The sequence below is a fragment of the Leptonotus elevatus genome, chromosome 15, assembly GCF_054856555.1.
Source record: "Leptonotus elevatus isolate MCC_2025b chromosome 15, RoL_Lele_1.0, whole genome shotgun sequence".
Classification (NCBI taxonomy): Eukaryota; Metazoa; Chordata; class Actinopteri; order Syngnathiformes; family Syngnathidae; genus Leptonotus; species Leptonotus elevatus.
This window is the reverse complement of record NC_141253.1, coordinates 13,417,591-13,444,331: the sequence shown is the minus strand read 5'-3', so window position 1 is coordinate 13,444,331 and position 26,741 is coordinate 13,417,591. Positions and strand designations below refer to the sequence as shown.

General features: G+C 40.5%; 2 protein-coding genes across 3 annotated transcripts; one reads left to right on the top strand and one right to left on the bottom strand.

The window, feature by feature from the left end:
- Positions 1–870: 870 nt before the first annotated feature.
- On the top strand, positions 871–23,446 carry jak2a (Janus kinase 2a). 2 transcript variants are annotated; one of them, XM_086096341.1, is made up of 25 exons: positions 871–1,161; positions 4,781–5,602; positions 5,693–5,953; positions 7,178–7,301; positions 7,384–7,504; positions 9,842–9,987; positions 10,060–10,351; positions 10,517–10,636; positions 11,401–11,558; positions 11,640–11,751; positions 13,516–13,702; positions 13,807–13,928; positions 14,109–14,243; positions 14,331–14,418; positions 14,646–14,773; positions 14,847–14,985; positions 15,056–15,207; positions 18,278–18,428; positions 18,720–18,853; positions 19,821–20,010; positions 20,165–20,289; positions 21,706–21,878; positions 21,950–22,067; positions 22,212–22,325; positions 22,554–23,446. In XM_086096341.1, exons 3-25 carry the CDS (start codon positions 5,713–5,715, stop codon positions 22,659–22,661), a joined length of 3,378 nt encoding a protein of 1,125 aa, XP_085952467.1. In that variant the 5' UTR covers positions 871–1,161; positions 4,781–5,602; positions 5,693–5,712; the 3' UTR covers positions 22,662–23,446. The 2 variants fall into 2 exon arrangements, with proteins under 2 accessions (XP_085952467.1, XP_085952465.1); XM_086096339.1 differs by lacking the exon at positions 4,781–5,602 and having other exon boundaries at positions 872–1,161.
- A 930-nt stretch (positions 23,447–24,376) lies between these two features.
- rln1 (relaxin 1) lies at positions 24,377–26,638 on the bottom strand. The gene is made up of 2 exons (XM_086096476.1): positions 25,738–26,638; positions 24,377–24,687 (listed from the first exon to the last, which is right to left on the bottom strand). Exons 1-2 carry the CDS (start codon positions 25,931–25,933, stop codon positions 24,377–24,379), a joined length of 507 nt encoding a protein of 168 aa, XP_085952602.1. The 5' UTR covers positions 25,934–26,638.
- Between the last annotated feature and the right edge of the window lie 103 nt (positions 26,639–26,741).

Genomic DNA, 26,741 nt, shown 5'->3' with positions numbered 1-26,741 from the left:
AACAGTGAAACGCGCCTATAAGTCGCGGCCAAGTTCCCCATAGCACTTTACTCCACTATATACAGTAGCCGATTAACCCTTTATATGGCACCTGCACTCATTGAAACACTTTGAAAATGCTATTTTGCATCACCTGCAGGAAAGTATAGTCTATAATTCATTTTTTTTTAAAGATTGGTCTACTGACATTAAATGTAGTCTATGTGCTATACAAATTTAAATCCCTTAAATACTTTTACCAATTAATACCAATTTAAAAGGTATTAATAAAATGTTCATAGTATATATATATATTTTTTTTTTTTAATGAATCATTTTAATACATACTCACCAGTTACCATTTTTCTTAATTTTTCATTTATCTAGGGTCTGTTGGGGCCCAAAAAGAAATTAAATGGTTCACCCCCAAAACCAGTGTTCATAAAAATTGTGTGCATTTTTTCCACATACCACTATCTTTTTTCTTCTTCTTCTTTATAGCAAAGCCACTAGATGGCGCTCAAGCCAGGCCATAGCGTTGGGGGCTCAAAGCAGCTTGCCTTGCTCGGACACATTTTTAATGTACAGTAGATATTGCTTTAAATGATTATATAGGAGTATGACCCCCCCCCCCCCCCCTCCCGCCTCTCTCTCTTTTTTATTTTATTATTATTATTATTTAAATCATTTGAGTAGTATGCTTACTATGGTAGTTATGTTTTATTTTCATTATGTTGTAGTATTGTTCCTTTTTGTGGCTGGTTGATTTTTGGTTGAGATTCCGAGGTCAATCTGCTATGGGATAAAACTCCACCAGGGGTCGCCCTTGGCCACAATAACAAACGTCATGTTCGCTCGTGGACTGCCCACTCCCCCCCACTCGTGAGGGTCGCCAAGACAAGAGGAGTTCCCGTGTTTCACTATTGGCTCTCTTGACAGTTGACAGTTGGGCCGGACGGGAGCGGTTAAGGTGAACGTTGTTGTTGTGTTACGGGGCAAAGATGCGGCGCGGCTGTTTGACGGTCGGGGTTCGAAGCGAAGATAGACAAGCGAGCCGTTAGCAGTGTGATCATTTTAGCTATTATTTTTTTAGCTATTATTTTTTTAGCATATTAGCAAAGTCGGCACAACAGCGTTGCTCCCACCCACGGAGTTGTGTGGACAACTCGACAACTACAGACAGTAAGTGTTGTATTAGTGTGTGTCTGTGCGTATACGAGCTGAGCCATGTTGATATAAAGTTCTAAAAACAATGACGTGGTATAATTTTGTGTTTGGTTGACAGTTGTGCATATTAATAAAACAATGTATGGTGACAGTGATGATGGGAAAACGTGAAAATCAGAACAACATTGTTACTGCGGATGTGGTCCAACATTCGGGTGCTTAACTGAGTTAGGAGTCAGAACTCATCGGGATTCTTATATGGTGGACAGTTGGACAATTGTGTAATAGTTTTCCCATGACGTCACTTGCCTCTTGACCAGTGGCGGTTCTAGACAATTTTACCTGGGGTGGCAGGAGTTTCAGTAGGTTCAGCTGCTCTTAAATAATCATCATTCGCTTACAGCCTGAATTCTTTCAGCTATGTGCAAACGAAAACTTTTATGAAACGTTGCCGCTTGTACGAGCATTCCTGACATTTTGATAAATGATGGTTTAACTTAAATAGGAGGCGATGCTGTGGCTTTAATATTTTTGACAGTCAAAGTCCAGTGCATTTTAAAATTGTTTAAAAGATGCACTATGAATAAAAAGAAATACTTGTTAACATTTCACTCTTCTCAGGCATCAAGCATGAAATCAGATGAGTAAAGTTAGGAAAAGGCCATTTCTTCCAAAAATGGTCCTTGGCTGTGGTGGAAAAAATGCGTCTGTCTGACATTTTGGCTTCTTTACGATTGCTATTTTCTGTTTTGCTCCGATCCGCCAAAGTCACAGCTGTAGCATAGTTATGTAGTTGAAAGCCCAAATGTCCAGAGGCAGACTTGAGTGTAGTAAATGTTCAAATGTGTTGTGACTGATAACGGCGACCTACCACAGCAAACCGAGGAGGCTCTGATAAGTCTTGAGTACGGAACTTGCCTGCATACTGTGTGATAAATGTTTTGGGTGTGTAAACATGGACATCCAACACAAGGGTAGTGTTTTGTCGTGTTCTTGAACATGCGCTGCCTCAACTTCCTCATCAAGTCATACGCGGAACTTTGTCTCATCACAACCCCTCTGCAGTAAGCGTTCGTGTAGTAAGGAATCTCTTAAATTCCTAATTTTAAAAGGAATAACACTATGAATGTCAAATGATTACTGAAGCGTCACCATATTTTGTTAACTGATGGGGGCGGGCGGGGGGTGGAGGGGGGTTAGTACAATCTATTATATTGTTCAGTATAAGTCCAGAAAATCATCAATTAATACAGTATATTCTGCTAGACTGACCTTTCTTTTCAATTAGGATCTTGTAATGTGTTGAACTAGGGGTGGGAATCTATGAATGTCTCACAATTCGATTTAATTCCGATTTTTGGGTCTGCGATTCGATTCAGAATCGATTTTTGATTAAAAATGATTTGATTGACAATGATTTTTGCTTCAATCTATAGATGTGCAAGGAATTGTTATGATCTACTCCAGTCTGACTGCTAACGCTAATTAGCGTGCTACTTTTATCACTCGAAAGAACGTCTCTACACTGCAAAAAAACAACTTTTATTAGAATAACTTTATCGTGACTTTTTCCTTCAACTCTCTAATGTGGCTACAACTTAACAGTGTATTAGACCGCGTGGAACCACACTGCCCCTACGTGGCCAAATCGGGTACAACATGAACAGCGCTCCAAATAAAGGCACACACAGACAAAGGCAAAACAGTATAAAATAATTTAAATCAAATCGATTTTGGGACATTTGAAATCGATTCTGAATCATACTAAATGAGAATCAATTATTTTTGGCACACCCCTAATGTGAACATTTACAAGTTTGTTTGTTTTTTGTGCACAGCAAACCAACATTTGTAAAGTTTGTTTGTTTTATTCATTTTTTCCTTTCAGACACATTATTACAACAGGTTGCATCAGTCACATCATTTGCAACATTAGCATCCGAAAGAAGGGCTGACGTATTTGGCCTTGCAGATGGATCATTTACAGCTTTGATGAAGTGATTGTTTTGTGCAGTTTAGATTCCATTCGCAGCGATCTGCAGTGACGTGGGTCAGACTGGGCAGCTTAACAGAGAAACGAGGGCACATGGAACACAGGAGGACCTTCATCCTGTTTACAGATGAACTGTTTGTGATTGTTCACTTGGACAGCGTTTAAAAACACTTTGGAATTTCACTCACTTCAACGTATTGGTGCAGTGAGGTCAATTTCTTTATTTTTGCTGTAGACTTTAGGTTTAACATCAAAAGTTGATTAAACCGAAAAAACTATCGTAACGGACTGGACTGGAGACGGCCAATCGAAAGGCAAACGAACTCCTAGATTGTTTGGGGCCCTTTTGCGGCATGGAAATCCGATTACAGTTGTTGGATTGTTCTTAAAATTGGTAGATAAACCGTTTCTGTATACTTGAGTTCATTCATTCGTGTTACGTCATCGTTTAAGATTAACGACCCGTCCCAGAAGGAATTATGACTTAACGTAATTGAATTTGACAAGCTTGCATGTTTGGAATCATAAGCAGATCATTACATTATCGAAGGTTTAACCTTTCTATCACGAAGTACTTTTTTTTTTTTTGTCTCATTATCCAGAGAATAGTCTCGTCTCTGGCCTTGTGTTTTTTTCCTTTCTTTTTTTCCCCTTTACAACTGGTGCCATTTTCCTGGTCCTACCTGTTCATATCTGTGACTTAGTACTACAGTGGTATGTCTCCAGACTTCCCAGAAGTGGTGGAATTAAATTGGAAACAAATTAAATAGTGCAAGTATTTTTTTTTTTTACTGCACAACCAGTATTTTTTTGTTTTTGTTATTATTCTTGAATATTTGTTGTTACTGAGAAACTTCTCCTCACTTCAGACTAGGGGTGCACCGATCACAATTTTCGGGCCGATTACCGATCCCCAATCTTTTAAAAAGTCTGACCTGCCGATCCTGATTTTTGCAGATACCGATTTTTTTCCCATTACATGCGACATATACCTTCAGTGTTCCAATCTCTAGTCCCATTAGACATCCCAGCAGAACAGGACAGTGGCTGACTTTTTCAGACCTTTTGGGAGGAAGATGAGATTGGTGGAAAAGATCAGATTATTTTTAAGAGAGCACCGATCGTCCAAAATTAAGGAGGCCAATCAATCAGTGCATCCCTACTTCAGACCATTTATTAGTAATACATTGAGATGGAGGGAATGTTTACTTACTTTGCAATTTCACTTGCACTATGCATCCTTACATTTTCTTGTGCCCCTAAAATGTCATGTTTATTAAATTACAGTTGGTCTGGAGATCTGGTCATTCCAAATGATCGCTGGCATTGATTGTCTGTCAGCGAAGGGGACACAAAATGCACTTGTCAGTCGCCATACTTTTGCTCACATGAAATTTTAACAAAAGGTGTTCTTAGTTGTGTCATTTAAAATGTAGGCCTCCCTGGACATAACAGCTGAAATGTGCATCAAATATTCATCTTTTCAGCCTCGCTGTTGAAATAATGTTGAGGTTGTGTGTAAGTCACAGTTAGTCATAAAACAGGAATCATAGTGTCAGCAGATCACTCGATCAGTCAGCGCGTCAACTTCGACCTCATTTCGGCCAGTGAATGTGTTTTGCTTTTCGCTTTGGCTTTTAGAGACATTTTGCTGAAGGAAGGCGATCAACATAAAGGTCCTGTAGTGTTTGCCTTCTCCAAATCTACACAACACATGTAGACTGGTTTGGCGAACTGTCATGCACCCTCAAGGACCCTGCCGAGGGTGTAGAGCTGGTCCACTGTTCCGCGGCCGGGACGAAATCCACATTGCTCCTCCTGAATCCGAGATTTGACTTCCCGACGGACCCTCCTCTCCAGCACCCCTGAATAGACCTTACAAGGGAGGCTGAGGACTGTGATCCCTCTATAGTTGGAGCACACCCTCCGGTCACCATTCTTAAAAAGGGGGACCACCACCCTGGTCTGGCAATCCAGGGACACTGTCCCCGATGTCCACGCGATGTTGTAGAGGCGCATCAACCACGACAGTCCCACAACATGCAGAGCCATTAGGAACTCCGGGCGGATCTCATCCACCCCCGGGGCCCTGCCACTGACGACCTTTCCAACTACCTCAGTGACTTCGACCCCAGAGATAGAAGAGCCCAACTCAGAGTCCCCAGACTTTGCTTCCTCAAAGAAAGGCCTGTCGGTGGAATTGAGGAGGTCTTCGAAGTATTCTCCCCACCGATTCACAACGTCTCGAGTGGAGGTCAGCAGCACCCCATCTCCGCTATACACAGTGTTAATGGTGCACTGCTTTCCTCTCCTGAGACTCCGGATGGCAGACCAGAACTTCCTCGAAGCCGCCCGGAAGTCGTTTTGCATGGCCTCACCGAACTCCTCCCATGTTCGAGTCTTTGCCTCAGCGACCGTCGAACCCTTTTTTAATTACCGTTGAATAAAACTATTAAACTTGTTGTAAGTAACCACATAAGTGGCAAATGTAAGCATGCTTGAACCTTAAACCACCCTAGTAAACATTCTTTCCTTGTGTTTTTCCTCTGCCAGGTGAATGCTGGTGGTGGTACATGGCCTGTTTTCTGGTGAAAAACATGAACCCATCGACCACCTGCCCCACAGCACATCATAATGGCCTCCCACCAGACTGCACGACACCTCCTGGACCGGAGCCAAAACAGAATAGCACATGCCTAAGTGTCCACCTTTACTATGTGGGGAGGGGCGATGGAGGGGAGGAGCACGTGCTCACATACCCGCCCGGCGAGTATGTAGCAGAGGAGCTTTGCATCCTTGCGGCCAAAACTTGTGGTGAGTCATTATGAAAAACTTGCTTTGATACTTAGCTTCGCAATCTACAATCCCTTGATTTCTATCTACAGATTTCTATCCACCACATATGTTATTTAAGATCATGGCTATGATGAAGCCGGAGGCAGTATATATACTGGACTGATCAACAGTCTCAGGACAAACACAGAAACATGCTTTGAGACGTGATGTGACGTAAAACAAAGAAACTCATAGAAGAAAAAAAAAGTTCAATATAATTATGAAAATATCAAATATGTGATCAAAATGAAGAACTATTCAATAACTTGTGGACATTAAAACTAATAAAAATTGTTTTTAAATATTTGTAGTCACTTATTATAGCAGTGTGTGGTTCATGCCAAAATCACATAAATCCAATGGAAAAAAATATAACAAAGGAACATTTGAACTCATTCACTGCCATTGATGGCTATAGATGCATAAACCGATACAGAAGAAATTAAGAAAGAAAGAAATGGCACTAAATTACTTGGCTGCAGGTCAATGAAGGTTAAAGAAAACTCACTGTTTAAAAATTCCACTGTCCTGAACTAAAGCTCAGAGGGGATGGTCAAGACACAAATACTTGACAGGACAAACTCGATCTATTGCACAGCCATTGAAACAATGCCATGTAATCCCAATTTAAGACACTTTTTATGGTCATTCATGCTGTAAATAATAATGCACGGCAGAACTAATATGTAGGTTAGCACCTCGACTTCCGCTTGTGGTCGAGTGCGCTTCCTCCCAGGCAGCGTTCTCATGGTCCGCATGTTGCTCACTTCCTGTTAAGAGAGTTTTTGGTCTCTGAATAATCTGACTCCACAACTTTCTGCATGCGGGCGCACGTTAGACTGATTGTTACAATGACAAACAAAAGACACGGGTGACAATTTGTGAGTTTTGAGTAGTTTGTATTTAATATGTGCTTGTTCAACACATCGTTTGAATCTTAAAATTGATTTTGATTTTGATTTTGTTCACCAATATGAGTCATCGTACGACCCTTTTACACTGCCTCTAAAAGCAGACAATGTTTAGCATTGACACAGAATGGGGGGAGAAATTCAGAAGAACAACTTTTTTCTTTTAGTTAGTATCTGAGTCATAAGAGAGGCGGGTTGCCTCCACTCCTAACTCTGTTTGTTGTATTTTAATAAGCAAGCTTTAATGACCTGCCCCCTGATCAAGTCTTGCCTGACAAATCATTCCTTGCAGGTATTGCACCATTGCATTTCAACTTGTTCAGCCTGATGAGGGAAAGTGACCGGCTGTGGTTCCCAGCAAATCACGTCTTCAAAGTGCACCAAGAAGCCAGCGAGCGCCTGCACTTCAGAATCAGGTGTGCAATTACGTTGATTAGTGTTCATTCTCCTGTATGCCCTTCAGATCATGACGCTTTGCTTGCTCGCACCTCCGACCAGGTTTTATTTTCCTGGCTGGTACAACAGTGGCAATTCCTCATATGCTCACCGCTACGGGCTAAACAAGGGCATGGAGAGCCCTGTGATGGATGAGTGTGTCATGGCCTATCAATTTTTCCAGGTTAGTTGGAAGTACTTACGTCACTCTCACATTGTCATTTCCTTTGAGTTGCCAAAGAGCTGAGATGAAAAAATCTCAGTTGTGCTCAAATATGATTAGCCAACCATTCTGACATTTTTCTCTTGAAGTTGTACACAGGAAATGGCTTTGTAATATGATGGCTGTCGAGGCAGACTGAATACAGTTATACCATCGTCTCTTTGTCTGCGTGTTGAGCCATGTTACGGCGTGGCGCAATTCGTTTTGGCTAACAAACAAATACTGTAAACAGATGACATCAAGTCATCAATTATTAATCAACTAAATAAAGGACTGACGTGAGATTACCGCTTCTCGTTTGGTGCTGTTCCACTATGACGGAAGTTTGGAAGGATGATAAAAAATATTATTTATTTTATCGTTGCTGTTTTTTGGAATCTTCACGTCTCCAAAATGACTAGCGGTAGTTTGAGGAAAAACAAACAAAAATGACATCTTGCTTGATTTACCAAACACTGCTTTGTTCAAGTTGGTTTGTTACTGTACCTTATGTTGCAATCATAAACCGTTGCACATAAACATATCTGTCTATACCAGGGGTCTGCAACCTGCGGCTCTGAAGCCTTAAGTGGCCCTTTAGTCCCTCCTGTGGCTCGCTGTATATCTCAATTTTTTTTTAGAAATTAATAATAATAATTATTATTATTATTTTACATATTTTTACTTTTTAGATGAAATGTTATTTAAAAGACTGTGATTGGCTGCTGACCAGTTCAGGGTGTACCCCGCCTCCTGCCCATTGTCAGCTGCGACTGCGGCTGCATCATGCCCGCGACCCTCGTGAGGATAAGCGGTTCAGAAAATGGATCGATTATTTATTTAGATTAAAAAAAAAATCATTTAAAAAAAGTCAGTCCAATGTTTTTAATTGTCAGAAAAAGAGAGACAAAAGGTAGATGAAAAAGTTTAAAATGTCCAGAGTGTGACCATAAAATGTGCTAAAAGGAAGAGAAAAAGCAGAAAATTAATAATTGCCAAAAATGTCAGACAAATGAATAAAAAAGGTAGAAAACGTTTAAAAAGTAACTATAAAATAAATATCCAAAAACAAAAGAAGAAATCCTGAAAATGAACACAAAATGTCTACCAAATTGCCAAAATAGTCAGAAAATTGATTTAAGAAAAGGCAGGGGGGGAAAAAAATAGCCATAACATGTCCCAAAAAGGAATAAGGCAGAACATTACCATAATATGTTACCAAATTTACAAAAATGTCAGAAATTTGACAGAAAAGCAGAAAATCTAAAAATGTATGACAAACGAAGCATGGACATTTTAAACAAATATATAAAAATAAAACAAAGGGAAGATGAAAGGTAGAAGAAAATGAATCTCCAAGTATTGGATGCTGCATATTTTTCCGTTATGGCGCAACTCTAATTGGCTCTCAGTACATTAGACTTAACAATAACACACTGTTTCCTTCATCAAAGGAATCCAGACAGATTTTGTTTTTATTTATTTGGCCTAAAATTGCTCTTTTGACAGGAAAGGTTGCTGACCCCTGGTCCATACTCAACAAAAGCCAAAGGCTGTCGTACGTCATCTTCGCAAACTCTTTTTCAAAGATCTTAGAGCCATGAGTGATGCAAATCAAACTATGAGCGGACTAACGTTGTGTACTAATCGGATGTTAATCTTCACGCAATCTACCACAATGGTTTACAGCTCTTCCTTCAGCACAACAAAGCAGTACAGCGATCAATTTCAGCAAAGCAGGTTTATTTGTGTATCCAAGCAAACTATTTTCATTCATTATTAAAATTCAATCTATACACATACATTAGATTCTGTTGGCTAAATATGTAATTGGGATAGTGACTTCCGAAGTTTGCCTGATTGAAGATAGACAAAATGATCTGAAGGGATGGGTGTGTCTTTGAATGTTCTAAACCAGTGGTCCTCAACCCTGGTCCTCGGGGACCGGTATCCAACCTGTTTTCCTTGTCTCCCGCAGCCAACACAGGTGATTCATATCATCAGCTAATTAGCAAGCTCTGGAGAAGCCTGATAACGATTCCCACCTGTGTTGGCTGTAGGAGACATGGAAAACAGGCTGGATACCGGTCCCCGAGGACCAGGGTTGAGGACCACTGTTCTAAACGGAATAACACCGCCCATTGTAGTCTGTGTGAAGCATAGCTCAACTTCCCTTATTTGATATTCTTTGGACAGCAAACTAGCCGACGCTGATTCGCTTCCATTTTCATGACATGACTAATCGCGACAAACAGATTCTTGTTTCTGTATCTGCGAGTGACAATGGTTTTCCTAAAAGAGGGATGTTTCCCTTGGCAGTGGCGCAGTGACTTCCTAAACGGTAGAGTTGTCATCCCAATGGGTCACGAAGACCAGGAGGAGTGTCTGGGCATGGCGGTACTCGACATGATGCGTCTGGCCAAAGAGAGTGGTCAGTCACCTGTGCGCATATACAATGATACCAGGTAGGTTGACAGTTTGAATTTAGGCTAACGTTTCCGATAATAACGTCTCTGGCGAAAACATTTGCGCCTCAGCTACAAATCGTTCCTGCCGAGCTGCATGCGAAGTCGCATCCAGGAATACAACATCTTGACTCGGAAGCGCATCCGATTCCGGTTCAAGAGGTTCATCCAGCAGTTCACCGAGTTAAAGGCCACGGTGTGTAAACTTCGCCTCAAGTATCTGATGAGCTTGGAGATCCTGCTTCCGTCGCTCTACTTGGAGCGCTTCCACGTGACGGACCTGTCTGCACATGATGTTACCATCGTCGTCAAGGGCAACAAGGGCATTCAGTGGTCAAATGGGAAAACGGAGGGAGCAGAGGAGGTAAGGAAGATGAAAAGGAAATGGCTTTTGTGTTGCCATGGTAATGTATAATATTTGCATAATCTAAGTGACTCGCAATGTGTCACACGCTCTCAAATGGAGCTTTAGGAGATCATCATTATGATGAATTTTCCAACAGTGGCCTGAATGATTTGCGTGTTTTAGGAGCTGCAGACATATTGTGATTTCCAAGAGGTGATAGACATCAGCATTAAGCAGGCCAATAAGGAAGGCTCAGTGGAGAGCCGCATAGTTACTCTCACGAGACAAGACCACCAGATTCTGGTACAGTACACACTTCCTGTCTACTTCACTACACATTCTTTAGTTGTTTATATAAGCAGCAATGTGGAAAACAAACACTATTAAGTCATTCACTGCCATTGACGGCTAGAGACGTCAAAAATTCGAATTTTGAACTATTTCTATTAGTTTACTTTTTTTTTTCCACTTTTGTTAACAAGAGTATGAAATTATAGATATAAAATTTGTGATTAATCGTGAGTTAACTATTGAAGTCATGCAACTAATTACAGTTAAAAAATGTAACTCACGATTAATCACAAATTGTATATCTGTTCTAAATGTACAATTAAAAAAAATCTAGGTTTTCATACTCTTGTTAACGAAAGTGGAACAAAAATGTTAAACTAATAGAAATAGTTCAAATTAATTTTTGACGTCTATAGTCGTCAATGGCAGTGAATGAGTTGAGGAATGTCTGCTCATCCAAAGGTCATTACAGAAACTAACATTCTTTTTCAATGTTTCTTTATTTGACCACTGAATGAACATACTTCCCCGCTGGGTGGGGGGGGGGGGGGGGGGTATTTAAAATATATTCAGACTAAATCAGATTATCTGGTATCAGGCATGTCTTTCGTAACATCGTCATCATTATCTCAAAGGCCAGCTAATCTTTTGAATCAAACTAGTCATGTTGTTCTGTTTGCCAGTCTTGAGGTGCTGTTAATAGAACGACTCCAGAGGGGCATCTAAAATTATGCGCTCATGATTGAAAAATTGGGATCTGTTCTTTGTCAATTTAGGAGCTGGAGTTTCAATCTCTCTCGGAGGCGCTGTCATTTGTATCATTAGTGGACGGATATTACAGACTCGTGGCAGATGCACATAGTTATCTTTGCAAAGAAGTGACCCCTCCAAGGCTTCTGGAAGGCATTCAAAGCCACTGTCATGGCCCTTTGTCGTGAGTAGAATACTCGCTCGGTCACAAATTGCACACATTACCCCCCACATGTGAAGGCATAATGTGTGTCTGTGGTCACAGGATGGAGTTCACAATCGCTAAGCTGCGTCGTGCCGGCAACCGCCAAGGCCTGTACATGCTGCGCTGCAGCCCCAGAGACTATGACAAGTTCTTTATGTCCTTTGTGGTGGGGGTACGCACTTCTTTAAGGCTCTCATGTGACTTGATTATTTGTATGTGTGGATGATTGATTGTGCAAGGCCATTAGACACTGGTCAAGTAATAATACATTAGCTGTAGAACTTGAATGTGTCAGACAGTCCATTATGGTAAAAAAATCAAAAAAAATCTCTGAAGCCCTTATATGTTTGAGCACAGCAGCATATTAGAGAGGGTGTAATATTCCGAGAGAAAAAACTTGCACATTTGCGACATTAAAAAATGGCACATTTGCAAGACATAAACTCGAAGATTGGCGAGAAAAAACCCCTCATAAATTTACGAGAGGTAACATAGCTATAGTTAGGACGAGGTGCTGGCTTTTGTCCGCCTTCCTGTTAGCTGACTAACGCTAACCAATCAGAAGCTAGCAGACTTTAGGTAAATGCAAGTGAATGACTGAGAACAGCAGATTCAACACATCGTTGCGTTGGCGCTTCATAGTGTGAATGCTTAATATGATATGGTTAATCTCTGCTAAAGCAATTACTATCTCCTTATTTGAAAACGCGACCGAAAAGTATTGGCACAAGCATCTGAGTACGCTTATGTGTATTTGTGTTTTTTTTCTCGCAAACTTGTGAGTTTATTACTCGTAAACATTAGTTTTTTTCTCTCGCAAATTTGCCACTTTGTAACGTCGCAAATAAACTCGTTTTATTTCCTTGTAAATTTGTGAGTTTTTTCTCTGAATATTAGCCCCCTCCCAAAAAAAGAGAAAGTATTTATACGTGGCCCTAATACACAGTTGTAGTTATAGAGATTATATGAGAGATTTCAAATGTAAATTATTATTAATTAATTATTTATTATTATTTAAATTTAAATTTTTAACTCATTTGCTCCCAAAACGTAGAAATATTTTCTATTTTAAATATTACCATGGTCCCAAAAACATATTTATATGTTGTTTTTAAATGTTTTTTTTTTTTATGCTTGAGCATACAGAAGGCTTTGATGCAGCCTCTGAACTGAAGAGAACGCTTGAAGCAGCAGTAGTTATTATAAAAACGGCCAGCAGGTGATAGAAGAGCAAAAGAGATCAACCAGGGCCATGTTGCAAAAAGCTCTTTTCTCCAGGGTTTTAAACAGATTTGTGAATAATGATGAAACTTATATATATATATATATATACTATATACTATATACTATATATTAGTTACTATATTCTAATGCTAATTGCTGCAAAATGGAAACAGATAGAAATACACTTTTTTTCTGATGAAAGAAGATACTAATCTTTCTTTTGGTAAGTTCCATGTTTTTATAGCAATAGAACACAATATTCTGCAGGCCTTGCAAAATCAGTCAAAATCCAGTCAAACAGCCGGGAGCTAATATAAAATGGCTGAGAGTGAATGAGTTAAGGTCATATTGATCCACAAGGTCATTTTCAAGGACAAATTATAGGTCAAGTTACTAAAATGTGGAGTTTTTCACAAAAACATCCAAATTTGGTGGGCCGTAGCTCCCAAAGCCCTGATCCAATTGATCTCAAATTTGAGATTTAGTGATGTTCCATCACTATCAAACAAGTACACCAAGTTTCATTCAAATCAATAATCTCCTTTGTTAAACCCACAGGCTGATTTGGCATGCAACGACTCTTAGGAAGCAAGGCTTGGTGTTTGATAAACTCCACCATTAGATAATAATTGGTTTTACATGACACAGATCTGGTGTCAGCTTTCAGCAGACGTAATATGACAGGCTGAACGGCGTTCTCTTTGACCTTCAGTATGATGCTATGAAGGACTACAAGCACTGTCAGATTGTGAGGAGCGAGTCAGGAGAATACGTTCTGAGTGGTGCCAAGAGAAGCTTCGACACTCTCGGGGAACTTCTCAACTGCTACCAGAAGGAGGCGCTCCTCACCGACGGATACACATTTCATCTGACCAAGTGCTGCCCGCCCAGCTCTAAACGTCAGTCAAAGCTCACTCGTTACTGAAATTTGCCATTTTTGCATGTCTCGCATGTGAATTTGGTGACTGGATTTGCCTAACGCGTGTCCCCTACGCTTCTCCAGACCAATCCAATCTGCTGGTGTGTCGAAATAACCAAGGGCCAGAGGTTCTTCTGTCTCCCTCGCTACAAAAAAGCATCAGCCAGATGGTTTTCCACAAGATTCGAAAAGAGGACCTCGTCATCGTAAGACATCCCTCGTTGCTTTTTGTGACTTTTTTGTGACAGAGACGACACTAATAAGAACCGATTCAGTTAGTCAGATCAGATTGAGCATTTAGAGTTAGCAACATTAGCCATCATTGGTTAGCATCGAAACTCACCTCTCTCCTTGTCAAAGTACTTAAGCGTTGCTTAACATTTTAGAGTGAGAGTCTTGGCCAGGGTACGTTCACCAAGCTATTCTCCGGCGTGAGGAAAGAGCTCGGAGACTACGGGGAGATTCATCAGATTAACGTAGCTATCAAAATCCTGGACAAGGCTCATCGCAGTTACTCAGAGGTGAGCTTTATTTTTTTTACTCACTGACTGACTGACTGCTATTGTTTCGCCTGTTCCCACGCTGACTTGATTTTTCTTGTTCCTCAGTCATTCTTTGAAGCAGCCAGCATGATGAGCCAGCTTTCCCACAAGCATTTGCTCCTCAACTATGGCGTGTGTGTTTGCGGAGATGAGAGTAAGTTCAAATCACACACACGCGTACTCATGACTCGATTGTTCGACTTCATCCTGTATTCAAACACAAGTTCTAGGATGGGCCTCCAAGTTATTGATTTCAGTTGGGAAATGTCACTGTTGTTTGTCTATATGTGCCCTGTGATTGGCTGGGACTCCCCTTAAGTCATCTGGGACAGGCACCGTCTCACCCAGAGCACCCCCCCCCCCTCTCCTCCTTTTTCTCAGACATTATGGTTCAGGAGTACGGTAAATTTGGCTCTTTGGACACGTACTTGAAAAAGAACAAAAGTAGCATCAACATCACATGGAAGCTGGAGGTAGCCAAGCAGCTGGCCTGGGCCATGCACTACCTGGTAAGATCTCTCAGCCTCACGTAAGGTTGCCGTGACAAGGGGCGCAAGAGTGCTAAGTCTTTTGCACACACAGGAAGACAAGAATGTCGTCCACGGGAATGTTTGTGCCAAGAACGTTCTGGTGATCCGAAAGGAGGACCGCAAGACGGGCAGCCTGCCTTTCATCAAGCTCAGCGACCCTGGCATCGGCATCGCCGCACTGCCCCAAGAAGGTCTTCGAGTCAACTTCACGCTCACATCAGCAAACCTTCTCCACGCTTATCTCCGTCTTTTGACTCGCAGTTCTTGTGGAGCGCATCCCGTGGGTGCCCCCGGAATGCATTGAAAACCAGCAAAATCTGAGTTTGGCCACAGATAAGTGGGGCTTCGGCACCACCTTGTGGGAGATCTGCAGCGGGGGAGATAAACCACTCTGCACCCTCGACTGCTGCAAGGTGACAAATTTGCTCAGTGTTTTAGACGGCCAGTGCAACATTTTAGGAACACACTTACAAGAATGTGTGATGACTCCACACAAGCCAGCCAAGTTGTCTTTTGTCCATTTTCCAAAACGTTTAATGTTAAGATTAGGGCTGTCAAAATGAGTGCGTTAGTTTTGAGTTAATTTAAAGTTCCTTTAACTCATTCACTGCCATTGACGGCTATAGACGTAAAAAATTCATTTGAACTATTAATTTGACATGTTTTCCACTTTTGTTAACAAGAGTATGAAAACATAAAAAAAATGTTTATTGTACATTTAGAACAAATATATAATTTGTGATTAATCGTGATTAAATTATTGAAGTCATGTGATTAATTACAATTGAAAATTGTAATCGCCTGACGCGATTTAAAAGATTTAAAAAACAAAAAATAAAAATTAGGATAGGCTCCAGCAACCCCGCGACCCTTGTGAGGACAAGCGGTACAGAAAATGGATGGATGGATGGATGGAAAAATTAGGGGCGTCAGGCGATTACATTTTTGTAATTGTAATTAATCGCATGACTTTACTAGTTAACTCACGATTAATCACATTTTCTGTTCTAAATGTACAATTAAAAAAATTATAGGTTTTCACACTCTCGTTAACAAAAGTGAAAAAAAACGTTAAACTAATAGAAATCGTTCAAATGAATTTTTGACGTCTATAGCCGTCAATGGCAGTGAATGAGTTAATGGCAGAACATTTTTAACGCGCGATTAATGATCGCCCCTTACTTGGAAAGCCTGTACTACAGGAATTCCAGTTGCAACGCAGCAGACACGTCCACGTCAAAATTGAGCAGTAATACATTTAATAATAATGCAGACATTTGTGAAGACTGGGGTCAAGTTCTATTTAACAATTTTAAAAATGTGCAGAATTTCACAAATACTTTATGTTAAAGATTAGATAGCTCTTAATATGAAAATAAAAATGCACTGAGCTGCCACTGTCTTACAAATGCAATTATGCCATCGAGTGGCAGAATAATGACCTCAACACAAATCAATATCACACTCGTTTTTTACAGTACAGTACATATTTTTTATTTTAACTCAATTTTATGAACTATTATTAAATTACTGTATCAATTACTTATATTAGTTAAAACATTTTCCGCTTTATGTTACCAAGAGTATGAAAACTTAGAAATGAAATATTTGATTGTACATTTTATTGGACATTTAGAACAAGATATCAAATTTGTGATTAATCGTGAGTTAACTATTGAGGTCGTGCGATTAATTACAAATTTACGATTAAATATTTGAATCGCCTAGTTAACTCTTTGACTGCCAGACGTTTTCAGAAAAGGGATGCCGCCAGTGCCAGCCGATTTAAGCATTTTGACTGATTTTCAAGGTCCACAGAAAATGTTCTGTTTGGACTATGGAAACACACGTGCTACCAAATGAAAGATTGGACTTTCATCTTTCATCAGAAAAAAAGAGTTTGTTTCTACCTTATTCCGTTCTTTAGTAATCAACAATAGAAAATGGTTAGTTTGACCCAATTTCGCCCGTGTTGGACCAAAATACGGAGAAATCAAGCTTTTAGTGAAACGATATTATTTCATGCATTCTAGTGAATTTGACACTTCTTTTTGTCCATGAATGATGCCACAAACACCTAAATAGTGCTTTACTTCTATAAAACACTACCACCAAGAATGAAAAAGTGTTTTTTGATAGCAAAATACGTTTATTTACATTCAACAGTGTAACAATTTGACAACAATTTGGCAAACTATTTACAAATGTGTGCAACTGTGGTGCTATTTACAAATATGTGGATGTTTCAACGACAGTTTTTCTTTTTGTAACACTCTCCTGCGTGCAAAGAGACGTAACAGCATTTGCACAACAGATTGCCTCTTCGCGTGTGCCACTTTCTTGCAGGCCGTTTTTTTCCGGGGAATAGCAAGTATATACTGCAGTGTGTCATCACGTCTAATATCAGGATCATGCTACGGTTACGTTACGGTGGTGTTACGTCTCGCTTCCCCGTGTCCTTCAGTTGCTATACCGGGTTGGTCGGAGATGTTCTGATCCATTTTATCCACTCCATTCATGGTGGCATCGTAGTCCAGAAACAGTGTCTTCTCCGTGATCAGACTGTACCCGCTCCTCCGATGAATATGCATTGGACTCGGGGTACTCTTCATTGTCCGATCGAATGTCCGCTTGTGCAGCTCCGCGTTTTCCGGCCTTAGCAGCGCTAGCCGCGCTAGCCGCGCTTTGCCGGTGGGGCTTACTACGTGTTCATAACAGTCACGTTGGCGTAGAGCTTCATCTTCATCATCATCATCAATCTGCATTGGTCGATGCCAACTCTCCATCGCCCGATCGAATGTCCGATTGTGTAGAAGTACCCGGCCGGCTATTGTGCGCGTTTTCCGGCCTTAGCAGCGCTAGCCGCGCTAGCCGCGCTTAGCCGTGAGGCTTACTACGTGTTCATAACAGTCATGCCAAAGCTTCCAACTTTGGCGTAGAGCTCGTTGTCATCATCATCGTTGACATCAATGCGCTTTTTAGTATTGATTGATGCTTTCCGTCTTTGAAAAAAATGCTCAAGCTGAGCTGCTTGTAACCGGTTGCTTGGTCAAGCCATTGTGGCTTGGATCAGCCATTGTCTCCTCAACACTCTAGCTCCGCCTCACGTCTTCTACTGACGCCCACGGTGGGCGGCCCATCCAACCTTGTGCAAAGAGAGTCATCGCTGCCCTCTAGGGGCCAAAACGAGTCTTTGACTAATCAGATCAGCCTGATTCTTTCAGCACAGCTGCCCAAGGCTTTCCTGCACCCGTTTTTGAAAAAAAAAAAAAAAACATAGGGGACGTCTTTTAACGTCCTCGGCGCCCTTCCCTAGGTTTATGCTAAACGTTTTATAACGTTTATGGCAGTCAAAGAGTTAAGATATATGAAACGATAATGGGCCAAATGAAGAAATCTGGTGGGGCTGTTTTCAAGTCTGTTATCCATTCCCGCGGTTGTCAGATATTCTTACTTGCCTTGCGTTTGTGCTGTCCTCCACAGAAGATGATGTTCTACGAGGACAGACACCAGCTGCCAGCTCCCAAATGGACCGAGCTGGCCAATCTGATTAACAGTTGTATGGACTACGAGCCTTCACATCGACCCTCCTTCAGAGCGGTCATCAGAGACCTGAACAGTCTCTTTACCCCAGGTAGGAACTGGCTTACTCAAATATACCCTTCGCTATTGCCATCGAGTTGAACAAGAGATTGTCTGTAACTGCAATGACCTCACTGTAGATACTATTGTTCACACACGAGCATGCAAAATTGAAAGGAGTTTATCCGTAAAGCATGACTCCTTCTTGTGACTGTCTGCAAGTCATCCCTTCGATCACTCGGAAGCTCCAGATGACATGTCACCAATTTGCAGTTCAGCGAATGAATGCCATAATCCACCATTTGTGGAAATACCTCATCGTCGTCATCGTTTTGTGGCGCAGACTACGAGCTGTTGGTGGAGAGCGACATGGTGCCAGCCAAGACGCGAGGCTTTGGCTTCCCGTGGGCGTCCGACAATCAGGAGCCTGCTCAGTTTGAGGAGCGACACCTCATCTTCCTCAAACAGCTGGGCAAAGTGAGCACTCGGGGTGTTCCAAATCATACCTTCTACGATATTACTGCTGTCTTTTTTTTTTCTGGGTGGTAAAAATGTGAAATATCGCGAAATTGACGTGGTGACATCATCCGTAACATCGTACGTCTTTGCGTCCATTTGGCCAAGATAAACAATCCGCGGGGGTTATTTTACCATGAGCGGTAATGACTTTATGACGCTAACCGGCCGCGAAGCTAACGTGCTCTCGACGAGACGGCGTGCACGTTGTCAGTGGCCTAAACGTGCACATTTGTGTTATTCATACCCGCTAGTAATGTCTACAAGCAATCACGGCATTTTCTCGCTCTTCTTTTTGACCAATCAGAGACATTCACGGCAAAATAACACTCGCAGGAGGGTTGCCGCTGCCTAAACAATCGCAGGGGAAAAACTATTTTCAAGAATACACATGCCTGCGATGTACAAAGCATGACGCCACAAACTGGCCGCTACCGTATCATTGGTAAAAAAAAGTATTTATTTTTTTGCCTCTACAACACGAGGACCAACCACACAGGAGAAAATAATGGACTTTCTTGACTCATGAAATTTGCCACTGACTTCTGAAGGTTTGCGTTTTCTTTATATTTGCTAAGTAAATGTGCTTTAAGCAGTAATGTTACAATAAGACCTCGCAGGGTAAACTGTGGCCTGTTTTTATTTCCATTTCATTCCATTATGGTTGCTATATTTGAAATGTGTTTACATTTTAATTGTTAAAAAAAAGGTGGCTTAAATATTCAATTAAATATTGTGTTGCAATAAAAGTGCTATTATTCCGAAGCACAAATCACAAATCTTTTGTTGAGTAATTATTCAAAAATATCGTCACCGCAAATTTCTTTGAAATATCGTGATATCATTTTTAGGCCATATCACCCACCCCTAGTGAGCGCACGCACGCACGCACGCACCCATTCACACATCTAAATTTCCGCCCATGCAGGGGAATTTTGGCAGCGTGGAGATGTGCCGGTACGACCCGCTGCAAGACAGCACGGGGGAGGTGGTGGCTGTCAAGAAACTCCAGCACAGCACGGCGGAGCACATCCGGGACTTTGAGCGCGAGATCGAGATCCTCAAGTCTCTCCATCACGAGAACATTGTCAAATATAAAGGAGTGTGCTACAGCGCAGGTATGAACGACCGAGATTTTTTTATTTTTTTTATTTTTTTTAGGAAGTTGTCAACAAATAGAATTGATCAGATCTGTCAGGATTATTATAGAGGAAAAAAGAAGGACGCCAATTTACCCAGCTGAGTGTTTAATTTGAATACTTTCTCTTCCAGGACGGAAGAACCTACGCCTGATTATGGAATATCTTCCCTACGGAAGTTTGAGGGATTATCTCCTCAAAAACAAAGTCCACTTTGATTTCAAGAAACTGCTTCTCTATGCGCTACAGATTTGCAAGGTGACGTACTGTTTTGTACAGCACATGACAAGGCCACTCATTTCGAGTGCGGGTCACATTCTTTTGTCTAAACTAGCAAATTTCCACAGCTAGTACCCGGGAGTGTTTATTTAATCAGCTGTGGATGAGGGATGTCTATTTGTATTTTTGGATTAACATTAACTCATTCACTGCCATTGACGGCTATTGACGTCAAAAATTAATTTGAACTATTTCTATTAGTTTGAAAAAAAAATCCACTTTTGTTAACAAGAGTATGAAAACCTAGAAAACATTTTTTATTGTACATTTAGAACAGATATCACATTTATGATTAATCGTGAGTTAACTATTGAAGTCATGCGATTAATTACAATGAAAAATTAGGAGCGTCGGGCAACTAAAATTGTAATTAATTGCATGACTATAGTTAACTCACGATTAATCACAAATTGTCTGTTGTAAATGTACAATAAAAACATTCTAGCTTTTCATACTCTTGTAAACAAAAGTGGAAAAAAATGTTAACTAATAGAAATAGTTCAAATGAATTTTTGACGTCTATAACCGTCAATGGCAGTGAATGAGTTAAACATGGTGATAGTAGAAAAAATAAGGAATTATTGATGCTCCCTAAAAAAAATTATAATTACCTATACTAATAATTTAAACCATAGATATACCACAAACTATCACCACATATCATAAATCTTATATCTAGGCCTGTTTCAGGTAGGACATGTTTATTTTCTTTTTGGCCACTTGAGGGCTTTGTCGCCATCTTTTGGCATAAGAGGGTATTTCACAAAGAGCACTTTGAACAGCAAATCACAGTAGATAAATAAGCAATTCAAAAAATGGATGAATGGATAGATTTTTTTTTTTTATTATCTAGAAATAGTGCACACAAATCGGTGTCGAAATACAGGATACAGTATTTGAATTTTTGTCACATGAAACTGCACTGAGCAAAATGTGTCCGCTTCTACTGTGAGACTCGTCATTAGTCAATTCTCCACCTGATGTCAAGTTATCTGTAATCTTGTTTACAAGATTCCAAAGTTCATCTCCAGTGGAAATTGGAATGCATTGGTGCTGCTGTTTTGATTAACCACAAGTTAAAACGTGCTCAGCCTGTCTAATCCAAACACTCATGACATATTTGAACAATAGCGTCTTTGTCCTGAGATAACTACTGGTTTTACATGTTTATTTTGTCCTCATCAAAAATATTGAGGGTGGAATTTAGTTTCCTAAAGTGTGACTAATTGGGGAATGGCATTTATAAGAACAGCCGCTATTTGAGGAAATCTAATATAATCAACAAATAGCAATCAGTAAAGGGGAACACTGTTTGTTTTGGCAGTTAATACAAAAGTGTTCACAATTATTTCCCCCCCTGCATTCAAATGTGCAAAACGCAATCGATGGTTGCAGGGTATGGACTACCTGGCGACAAAGCGTTACGTCCACAGAGACCTGGCCACTCGAAATATTCTGGTGGAGAGCGACATGAGGGTCAAGATTGGTGACTTTGGGCTGACCAAAGTGCTGCCCCAGAACAAAGAATACTACACCGTGAGAGAGCCCGGAGAAAGCCCCATTTTTTGGTAAGCAGGACACCAGCGTGGATCACAACAACAACATATGATTTAAAAAAAAAAAAAATCATTTTCTTCAGGTATTCCCCAGAGTCACTTACAGAAAGCAAGTTTTCAGTGGCCTCAGATGTTTGGAGTTTTGGCGTGGTCCTCTATGAACTTTTCACCTTCTGCGACAAAAGCTACAGCCCACCTGCGGTACCTTTTCACACTACTTTACACCAAACGATGACACTTCTAATTGACCGCATTTCCCTTCAAAAGCGGGGAAGGGAAGTCCTTTAATTTGCGAGCTGCGATTCACTAAATGGCTCTTGCTAATCACGACTCTTTTTGTTTCAGGTGTTTATGGAGCAGATGGGAAATGACAAACAAGGACAGATGATCGTTTATCATTTGATCGACCTGCTGAAACAAGGATATCGCTTGCCTGTGCCCGATAATTGCCCGAAGGAGGTCAGCACAATCTCAGTTCATATTTGAACAAATGGCCCCAAAATGGCCGCTTCAAATGAAAAGGGCACACAATATCTCCCATAATCAGGGTTAATCGCCAATTTAATTGGCTAAAAAATTGCTACTTCATTACACTGACATTCATTAGAACTTTACGGACAAAATCGAGTCTACACGCCAAGCGTCCGACTCGAGAAAAATAATTAAAGACATCTTTCACTTTCTCAGATGCACCAGATGATGACCGAGTGCTGGTGCGCTGACCCGGGACAAAGGCCCACGTTCCAAATGTTGATCCGCAGTGTGGAGAAGGCACGAGACAACATGAACACATGAGGCGCGTTCGCCTGTGAAGTCTCAACGTTGTTGCTTGGACGCAAATGAACAATCGCGATCACACCCGGGCTCCTTGGGGCAGCGGTGTCGCCACATGTGATGTGAGGATTTTAGAAACATCACACATGACTGAAGATTGTTTTTATACGTGCCATTTATACGGGCTCATTTCTTTTACAAAATATTGTTGTATGCATGTATGATGCGTTGTTTACGTCATCCATTTTTGTACTTCCAACACCTTGGCCACCATCTTAACATCAGCTACCAATTACCTGTAGTTATAAACAAATGTAATCCCCCCCCCCCCCCTCTAATCGTTGTAAATAAATCTGTGGCGTGTCATGTGAAGAATTTTGAGGGGAAACAAAGTAAATTGAAGCCATTTTCGAACTAAACTTAACAAAATGTGGAACAAGTGAAGCGCTGTAAATACTTTTGCAGATGCACTTTTAAGTGCATTTGGTTATTGGCCCAATTAAAAGAATGTTGTCTTCATTTGTGTTAATTAATGACAATAACTGCTGACAACATGCTCTTATTTGTAATTAAAGAATTTGTAGAATTTGAAAACTCGTTTGAAGGAAACATGCTTTGGGATTGTTGATATTATGTTATAAGTGTTTGTATACATATTTTATACATTTTTTTTATTAATAGTTTGTATAAGATAATTTCACAGCAACTGTTTTGATTGTTGTCATGTGACAAAGTGAAAAGAACATTTTGTTAAGAAAGTTTTATTATTCAAATTGAATAAAAGTCATCACTGGTATTTTATGAAATGCATTGGCAACTTGGTCATTTATTAGGTAGAGCTAAACAAACGAGTGATTGTCACTCTGTAGTGTCTCTGTTTTGAATAGACACTCTACTATAAATAATAATGTAGATGTGATTGCTTTTTTTAGAATGGAAAATTCAAAAACTTTTTAAATTTAAAAGGAACCCCGACCGTCATGACAAGTTTGCTCTATATTATCTATTTGGTTGTTACTAACATAACTATGAGATTAATTTTTCCAAAATCATTTCAAATTTAATACATTTTGTAGAAACTTTAATTTAGACGTACGCCGCCATTGTTATTTGCGCATTCAGTGACGTAGAATGGCGGCCGGCTCTCTGCCGAGCAATGCGAAACGCCTACAAAGAAAGCAAGTTAAGCCTCGTAGCGTTCCTAAAGAAACATGTGATTGGGAGAGTCACCCTCCCCCACGCCGTGCTCTCGTCATTCACCAGACGTAATCAAGAGTTTTGATCGTCCCTTTAGGAACGCTACGGAGGCGTTTCACATTGCTCGGCAGAGAGCCGGCTGCCGTTCTACGTCGCAACGCATTCAGTGTAAATAATGTACGTCCAAATAAAGTTTCTACAAAATGTATTGAATTCACTTCTGCACTTTGAATGTTTACATGTTGTGTCCTATAAAACATACAATTGTTAGTAATGGTATCAGTTTCAGCCAGACTTTCTATTGGTATGACTTTGATGAATGTATGCAGAAATCTGGGTAGTTCCCATCATTTTGCTACCAACTGTGAATAAATAATCAAATATTGTAATAAATGCGTGCATTTATTTTGACGCTGGTGGAAAAAGTACACAAATTCAACTCTTGTTCCATTTGACATTTTATTTTTTTAAAAACTGAAAGATGAGAGATCAACCCCCCCCCCCCCCAATAATTTCTCGTGAGATATTTACATGACACCTCAACACAAGCGTCCTATATCATTCTTAGTGCATCCTTCACTGCAGCAAACACCTGCTACACCTTGCGAAAAATGCCGCCTCCTCCTCCTCCCGCTGTTTCCAGGCCACCCTTCTTTAGCCAGCAGCGCCAAAACGCTGGATGACTCCAGCTGGTCACTCTTGCTTGGAGCCGCGTGAAGGGTTAAGCCGCCCGCCAAGGAATTAGAAGAAAAGGTGGAGGCGGTATGCTGAGGAAGACGGTTGCGTTTGTGGGAGGTGGACTGCTCGCTGTTTCTTGCCACAACACTGTGGGGACTCCATTGGAAGGATTCTGGAGAAAAAAGCGATCACGTCGCTAACATCATTTGATTTGTCATCACAGTACAGGTTGGAATATAAATCAAAGTCGATCGTGTTAGTGGGACTTATCTATGGTGCTCCCCCCCCCCCCCCAAAAAAAATTAAGTAATTACCAGTAATTTTTAGCTTAATGGCACAAAAAAAAAAAAAAAACTAGAAAACAAATGCCACTGTGCTTGCTAAAAATAGTTTTTATTCATATATGTGTAGATGATTATCCATGTCATGGCAATCTGAAAATGTTGAATTGAGGCAACTGGACTATTTGGGAAAATTATTTACATATGAATTTATTTAAATATTTCCATTTCTATTTGCTGAATTATGTTATTTAGCTAACAAAATAACATCAGAGAAAGCGAGTTCTAATATTTTGTGAGGTAATTTGCTTGATTTTGGCATGCAATTATCCAATTAAATAAAAGTCAACTGAGTTTGCTGCGTGCTTTGAATTTGCAAAATAGCGCCATCTGGTGGACAAATAAAAAAGGACAAGATTAAAAATATATTTATCCTCAGCCGATTTCCACCGTTATTATTCAGCACAGCCCATGTCTTGAAACTAAAATGTTAATGGCACAAAATGTTCTTTACAGGTTTAACGTGTTTTGGATTACCTCATTTTGTACATTAGAAATGCGAGCTACATACAGTAAGACTATACAAATACAGTATCTTGAGCAGTTGGAGATACATTACATAAAATACATATTTAGCTTTTAGAGGATCTTAACTTTTGTGAATAAGTGCCTACATGTTGGATTAAGTTGGTGAAATTAGGTTTGAATTATAATAATAACTGTCCAATAAAAAGCCTTGTTGCATTTTGTATTATTTACACACACAAAAATACTAAATAAAAACACATGTATTTGTAATTTTGAATTTGGAGTAGACATGAGCGAATACATAAGTTTCAATGGTTGACGTCATTTAGAAAAAAAAAAATATTTGAACGTAAAAAGTACTAACAAATGAGGGCATGCATTGCAATTTTCAGATGAACACCAGGTCCACTCACCGCGGTCCGCGTCCACGAGTCGCTTCCAGCGGGAGCCTCCGCAGGTGAAAATGACGGCTCGTATGAACTCCCTCCCGCACAGCTTGACTCCGTAGTCCCTGGGCAGGAAGAGTCTGCTGATGGCTTGAGCCTGCGCGTCGCCGCTGCACGCTCCCAGCGCCAACACCAGCGCGCACACCACGGGTCCCGAAAACATGCTCCTCGACACTTTCGCACTTCCGCTGTGAGCGCGGCCAATTTCTCGCCTAATGGAGCTTGACTGGTTTTCTTGGGAGTGGACTACATCTTTTATAGTTCTCTCCTTAACTTGCGGAGTGGACCGAGAAGATCCCTCCCTCTCTTGAGCGCGCACGCGTCATTTGGATGGACGACAATGACGTGCTGGGGTTTGTTTCTTTCTTTTATTACAAGCATGAGTTATGAATACTTGTGTTCAAGTGGCGTTGGTTGTTAACTCTTTAGCGTTAGGTCTCGCCTCTGTGTCAGCAATCAAGTCGCACAAACACCTGGGAGGCACACTTGGCAATGTTATCATGGTGATTCATTGTGTGATGTTAAATTTGGGATTTATGGAGAATAATGTTGAGATACAAGTTTTCACTAAAGAGACATTTGCCTAAAAGGAAACAAATATTTTCTGTGCATGTTTTTTTTAAATTACTATACTATATCTGTAAACGTTGATGCAAGATTCTGCTGGAGTGGAAATTTAAGGGGTCATCCGGCCGGCATGCTTTTTCAATTAAATCCATATGTTTTGGTGACATCAGTAAATAACTAACTTTAATCCGCACCCTCACCCCCGTCACATGTCTTGGTGGGAAATGTGTCCGTTCAAGATCATTGTACATACATTGCCAACAGTTTCCAAAAAACGGCCCTCAATTGGTGACAAGGTTTGGAAAATGGATGGATTTAAATGGACAGCGCTAACCAAACATCAAAGGATTAGCATCTCCATGTCTGACTTCAATAAGGAAAAACATGGAATGGAGTCTAACAAA